General features: G+C 41.2%; 2 protein-coding genes across 2 annotated transcripts; one reads left to right on the top strand and one right to left on the bottom strand.

The window, feature by feature from the left end:
* Window positions 1–1,407: 1,407 nt before the first annotated feature.
* LOC118976106 (olfactory receptor 2D2-like) lies at window positions 1,408–2,343 on the top strand. Its single transcript, XM_037030368.1, has one exon. The coding sequence runs from the start codon at window positions 1,408–1,410 to the stop codon at window positions 2,341–2,343; it is 936 nt and encodes a 311-aa protein (XP_036886263.1).
* A 2,423-nt stretch (window positions 2,344–4,766) lies between these two features.
* On the bottom strand, window positions 4,767–5,831 carry LOC118976104 (olfactory receptor 10A4). The gene has a single exon (XM_037030367.1). It carries the CDS (start codon window positions 5,773–5,775, stop codon window positions 4,801–4,803), a length of 975 nt encoding a protein of 324 aa, XP_036886262.1. The 5' UTR covers window positions 5,776–5,831; the 3' UTR covers window positions 4,767–4,800.
* Window positions 5,832–7,010: the final 1,179 nt, after the last annotated feature.

Raw genomic sequence — 7,010 nt, 5'->3', positions numbered from 1 at the left:
ACATTATCTGTATCCATGACTTCATCACCAATAGAAATCAGAGATATTTTTATATTGCATTGCAGTTGTTAAAGATATCCCAAAATACCATTGAAGTTCATCATTTTGAAATAAAGGTGGTTATTAGACTTGCCACAAAAATTTAATATTTTAAAGAAGCATCTGTATTGTTATAACATTTGTTTTCTAAAACTATTATAACTATATTTTGACGCAATTGGTTTTCTTGACAATCCTATACAGTTCATTTTTTGTATATATGCAGATATGTGTGTGTATGTAATTGATGTTTGTAAAACATTATTTTGAAGTGCCTTTATCAGACAGATAAAGGCTTGACAGATCAAGGCTCACATAGAACCTTAAAATTTAGACTTTAAATTTTTTCTCCCCTTTTGGATTGGCTCTATGATGTCTTATCATTGCTCCCAAACTCTTGCAGTCTGTCTAGGCAGGCTTTTAAAACCACTCCATTAAACTATGTGGCCAATTAATTTTTATTTACTTTATTTAATTAATCACAGTTTATTAAACAAAGCTCTGAGGTATGTTTAATAAAGCACATAAAAATGAAAAATACATAGGCAAAATTCTGAAAGAACTTTGTATTTCTGGGAAGAGCACACCAGACCACAGGCAGGGAGACATGATGAGCTGGAGGTATTAGATCATGCTGCTTAGGCTGAATACAGAAAACTAGCCAGGCTAGTGGATTAAAATAAAAATTATGTCGTGATAGGAGTCCATTACTTTGGATGTTCACTGACAGTTAAGATTGTTATATGGGAGCCCCAGTGAAGGGGAGGATAGGATTTCCAAAGAGATTGTGGCATATTATTCAGAGATACCTCTTGGTTTCCCAGCTCCTTCTAAACAGGTCATTTTCTCCAAGACAAGAGTCAGTTCCATTTGATTTCTCATACCTTTGTGACTACCCTTCCAAGAAATAGACAGAAGAAATGGTTGGATGTCCAAAGAATGAAAAACATCTGCACCTACATGAGATGGGGGAGGTGTGGCAAGAGCAGCATAAGACTCAAGGTTTTAGTTAATAATAAGGTAAAATTAAATAGCATGACCTTATATGTGAATTCAACCTGTCTTTTTATTATTAGATATGCCATACTACAAATAAAGAAGATAATGCTTTGATCTACCCTACACTTGCCAGAGGACATTAGACGTGAATGCACCATTTTATAAAGATTTAAGATTTACAAAATTGAAAATGTTCCAACTAAAGCAGCATGATCATTTTCTAAAAAGCTTATAAAGAAGATTCTGGAAACGGTTGGTAGTGAGTGGAGGCATTTCCTAAGCCCTCCAACTCTGAATTATATAATTTCCTAGGTCATGCACACCTATGATTAGCATGTAGTGACTTTGCACTGCAAAAGGAGACAAACCATGATACAGACAAATCAGACACAGGTGACAGAATTCTTCCTTCTGGGACTCTCTGACAACCCACACACCCAGCAGCTACTATTCATCTTATTCCTGGGTGTTTACCTTGTCACTGTGGTTGCAAATCTGCTCCTCATGTCCCTTGTACAGGTTGACTCCCTGCTTCACACACCTATGTATTTCTTTCTCTGCAACTTATCTCTGGCTGACCTCTGCTTCTCCACTACCACCGTTCCTCAGGCCCTTGTCCACCTGCTATCTAGAAAGAAAGTCATTTCATTCACACGCTGTGCAGCTCAGCTTCTATTTTCCCTCATTTTGGGGGCTACCCAGTGTGCCCTTTTGGCAGCGATGTCTTATGATCGGTATGCAGCCATCTGTAACCCTTTGCATTACCCCAGCATCATGACCTGGAGAGTGTGTTTCCAGCTGGCTGCAGGTTCATGGACCAGTGGCATTCTGGGGTCTGTGGTGGACACCACCTTCACATTAAGGCTACCCTACAGAGGCAGCAATACTATTGCCCATTTCTTCTGTGAGGCACCTGCACTGTTGAGCCTGGCATCCACAGACACCTGGACTGCAGAGATGGCCATTTTCCTCATGGGGGTTGTGATTCTCCTCATACCTGTTTCCCTAATCCTGGTGTCCTACGGCCACATCATAGTGACTGTGGTCAGGATGAAGTCAGCTGCAGGACGACTCAAGGCATTCTCTACCTGCGGCTCCCACCTCATGGTGGTCTTTATTTTTTTTGGGTCTGCAATTGTCACCTACATGACACCAAACTCCTCCAAAGAGCAAAAAAAAGTGCTGTCTGTGTTCTACACAATGGTGACCCCCATGCTGAATCCCCTCATCTACAGCCTGAGGAACAAGGACATGAAGGGAGCTCTGAGGAAAGTGGCTGCAAGGAATTTTCCATGCAGGCGCTGAAATTGCCACTGACGATGACACACATCTGGCTCTCTACTTCTGAGACCCACTGAGTAGTTTCCTCAGCAAGAATAGAATGTGGTATGAGTCTCATCCTTGAGCCTTTTCTGTGGACCCAACCTTCGACCCTTTAACCAGCACTTCTTCAGTAAGAGAAGAAAGACAGTAATTCATGGAGCAATAGGAAGCAGGGTCTTTTTTCTGGTAGGTCTTTCATCACCTAAGAATTAGGAAATCCCCTGAGAAGCATTCACATTTTACAATCCCTGGAATCTGCGATGTGTACTTTATTATATCATGCTATGTATTAATATCTATCTAATTGAGAATCGATTCTAATTCCTTTCCTGTATCCTTTAATACTTCTTATCATCACCTAATAACATATTAACATATATTACTTACTTATTCACCATGAGCTAGGTGCCACACATCCATGTGCATACACACGTACCTCCATACAGGGATTGGCAAAAGTAAGTTTACCATTGTGAGTACAAGAAACACAGAGTTTAATTTTGAATTCTCATTTATTTGTTAATTATTGTACTACTAACCTGTATTATTGATAAATCTATTTTGCCCACCCTGTATCCATTCAAGTTGCGATATCCGTTCAAGCATGGCTACAATGTAAAGAGCATGGCTACAATGAAACAGAATTTATGAGCTTTATGTACTTCTCACATTCTTATTGTAGACATGAGTACTATATCTAGTAGGACACACCTTTATAAACATAAGAACAGGGTTCTGGAAAACAGCAAGAAATAGTGATAGCCTAAGGTAGCAAGAGTAAGAAGCTATTACCAATCCAGGGCCAAAGGACCGAGAGGAGTCAGCCAGAACTTGGAGAGTAGCTCTGTATAAAAGGCCACCAGACAGGAGCTGTGGACTTGGTATATGGAGGTGAGGAAGCCATGGGAAGAAATGTTTCAAAGTCATACTCAACCTGCTTTCTGATTTTCTGTCACCGTATTAAAAAAAAATCCTGGGTAATCTCCCTATGTGAAGATACTTAATTTAATCACATCAACAAAATCCCTTTTACCATGTAAGGTAACACATGTACAGCAGCCCAGGTCATGGTCATCTCTGTGGGCCCATTATTCTGCTTACCATACTGAGGTCAAGTAAAATGAATGTGAGGCAGTGATGAATGCTTGACTAATATGAGAGATGATAAATTCATGAGTGGTGCCAACCTGCTGAGTTGTGTGATTGCCATCATGCAAATAAAACCCTGTGGTCTGCCTTTTCATTTACAAATTCTGATGGAGATGTTCAGAATGTGCTGCCCTGGAGGAGCCCTGATGCTCCTGAGCTGAAGGACACCTTGTGTGGGAGACTGAACTGGTCCTGGTGTCTCCATGGCACAGAGTTAGATTTGTTTACAGGGTTTGTGCAGAGGACATACCTATGCAGTAAATGCTATTTTACTTTATTAACTATCACTACATTCTTGTGAATAGTTTACATAAAGCTGTGGTGTCTTGTTACAAGCCGTTTCTTTGTGAAGAGTCCAGATTTGGGCAATGTTTGCAGGACAAAAATCATAAAGTGTGGCTGCTGCATTGGCTGAGTGATACCCAAGCTTAAAATGAACAGTTGACTTCATTCAATCACAATAAATTTTCAAAAAAAATATAGTAAACCAAGGAAATCTGAGTCATTTATAGCAGTTTCCCGTAAGTTGTCCACTTGTACTTGACTGCAACTTCCTTTAGCACTTTGTATCAAGCAACTCTCATGTCCAGAGTGGATAATTGGATATTGAGGCAACTGTCAGTAGCATGGAATTCTGGTTCTCCAGATAAGGCACAGAACACATGGTAGCAGAGCATGAATACCACTATTGCCGGTGAAGGTTTTAAGTACCTTTTAATTTTCCCTCTCTCAGTATAATTTCCATGAGGTGAGCAATTGGTCTGTTTTATTCAGCAATGTGTCTTCTGTGCCTAAACAGGGTCTAACACACACCGAATACTGAATAAAATTTTCTGCAGTGAAAAAAAGAATGAAACAAAATTTTATTATCCTTCCTTTACCTTGGACACAGAAAGATCTTTAAAAGTTGCTTGTAGAGTTTTGGGGCAAATAGAAGAGAGGAAAGCAAAAAAATCTTAAATGATATACATGAAGCTCCGGAAAAGGTTAAAACAAAAAACAGCAAATTAGAGAGAAGGTCTCTACCTTCACATGGGAACCTAACCTGTGTAAACCAGTGGCATCTTCAGAGACATTGGTAGCACAGTGCCATAGAATGCTGGGCCTACTGCATGCAGTTCTTTGTTTCATCATTCATGTGGTTTTCATAAGTGGATCCCAGTGGAAAGTCAAAAATCCCACTGAGTATACTGCAGCAACTGGAAACTGGAGTCCCAAAATCCATCTGAGGAATTTGTTTTTCTTTCCTTTGTCCCCGAATTCCACTCTTTCAGTTTTCATCTAAGTCAGTCATAGTTTCTGTGGGCCCAGGGTCCTGCGGATGACCCGTTTCAGTGCTGCCCTCACTTCACTTTTCCTTAAGCTGTAAATGATGGGGTTCAACATGGGAGTCACCACCGTGTAGGAGAGTGACAGCAGCTTCTTGTTCTCAGGAGAGGTGCTGGACCGGGGCCGAAAGTACGTGAGGATGGCAGTGCTGTAGAAAAGGGAGACAACCAGGAGGTGGGAGGAACAGGTGGAGAAGGCCTTGCGTTTCCCCTCAGCTGAAGGCATCCTGAAGATAGTGGAGAGGATGCGAACATAGGACCCCAGGATCAGCAAGAAAGGGAAGAGGATGAAGAGAACAGTGGCTGTCAGAGCTTCCAGTTCAAACAGTGAAGTGTCAGCACAGACCAGGGCCATGACAGGGGGACTGTCACAGAAGAAGTGGTTCACCCTGTTGGGGCCACAGAAAGGGAAGCTGAAAATCCATGTGGTTTGCACAGTGGCCACTGGAAACCCTGAGAACCAGGATGCAGCTGCCAGCTGGGCACAGGTCCTGCGGCCCATGATGACTGGGTAACGCAAAGGGTCACAGATGGCCACATAGCGGTCATATGCCATTGTGGCCAGGAGGCAGCACTCAGCAGCCCCAAAGAAGAAGAAGAAATACATCTGAGTGGCACAGCCAAGGAAGGAGATGGCTGTGTCTTGGATGATCAGGGTCCCCAGCATCTTGGGCACAATGACCAAGTTGAAACCTATCTCCAGGAAGGACAAGTTCCTGAGGAAGAAGTACATAGGACTTTGTAGTGCAGAGTCAGCTGTAGTGACCAGGATGATAAGGACGTTGCCCATTAGGGTAACGATGTAAATGGCCAAGAAAAGGAGAGATAGCAGAGCTTGTAGCTCAGGAGACAAGGCTGAGAAACTCACAAGAACAAACTCACTGACACTTGTCCAGTTTCCCCACATCATTCTTCTGCCCAGCATTCTGCTGGGCATTCATGCTCTGGGAAGAATTCTCGGTATGTTACATGGTCCCCTATTACACCCTTGGAAACGGGATCTCCTGTGGTCTCATTCTCCGCCTCTCTTGTTATTGTTGTTGAAGATCCAACAGGTGTACTTTCAAATATGTGAAAAATGAGTCTGACTATGGGATTCACATTTTGGGGGGAAGAACACTAGCCTGTTTTTCAGGCTAGGCTAAATATTCTCCATGTGGCTATACACGTATTTGTGATCAGACAAAGGGAAAACAGACTCAAGGTCGTATCTGACCATAGAGAGAATCTGGGTGTGTTATGTATGAACCCTTTCATTATTTTCTGTTAGTTGACTTGTGTCTTTACTATTCAGAAATGTGAAGCTCATGTGTTACATGTTAGTAAAATGCAGATGTGACTGATAATATTAAATCCTGTGAGGGGAAAAAAGAAGTTTTCATCATTGTATCAATAACTAAGCTTCAGAATAGAGACTGAAATTCTTTCTGATGACTACACACTTAAATAAAGGAATAAATGTAAAGTACTTAGCATGGTAACTGGTATATAATACATAGATAACAAATGCCATTATAAGTATTACAATATAATGTTAACTCTACCTTTCAAAATTCACTTATCTTACCATTGCCCTAACTTGCCATGAACCTTGCTTTTCATCTGTAATAAAAGAATAATTTTTTCAATGGACTTTGAATATCTTCTAGACACTGTTCTATATGCTGAAGATAATATGTCAGTAAGTAAAACCAACCAAAATCTCTGCCCTCACAGAGCCCATCTTCTACTAGGGAAAACAGATTATGAACAAGTTATGTAAGTAGAATGTATGGTTTGTGAGAATGGAACCCGAATAATGAAGAAGAACAAGGCAGGGGCGCAGTACGCATGTGGCAGTGCGGGGAGTGCCACAGACGGCTTCACTGCAAAGAGGACAGTTGAGTAAAGTCCTGAGCAGGTGCAGGATGTGAAGTCAGGGTGGTGAACGAAGGAGGGAGTTAAAGAGCAAAAACAATGAGAAAGTGCTCTTTAATTTTTCTTCTGAATCCTATTCATTTAAAAAACTTCAAGGCAGGTATCACTTCTTCTATGAAAGCTGTTTTGTACCCTTTTCATTTTCACGTAAAGACTAGCATTTATTGAGCACCAAAAAAGTGCCAGGCAGTAATCCAAATGTTTCACGCGTGTCATGCTGTTTGTCTGACAACAACCTAAAGATAATATAAACTT

The sequence above is a fragment of the Sturnira hondurensis genome, unplaced genomic scaffold (genome assembly GCF_014824575.4).
Source record: "Sturnira hondurensis isolate 20B ecotype Veracruz unplaced genomic scaffold, ASM1482457v3 Scaffold0020742, whole genome shotgun sequence".
Classification (NCBI taxonomy): domain Eukaryota; kingdom Metazoa; phylum Chordata; class Mammalia; order Chiroptera; family Phyllostomidae; genus Sturnira; species Sturnira hondurensis.
Note: the sequence above shows the minus strand (reverse complement) of the source record. Positions and strands in the feature narration are given on the sequence as shown.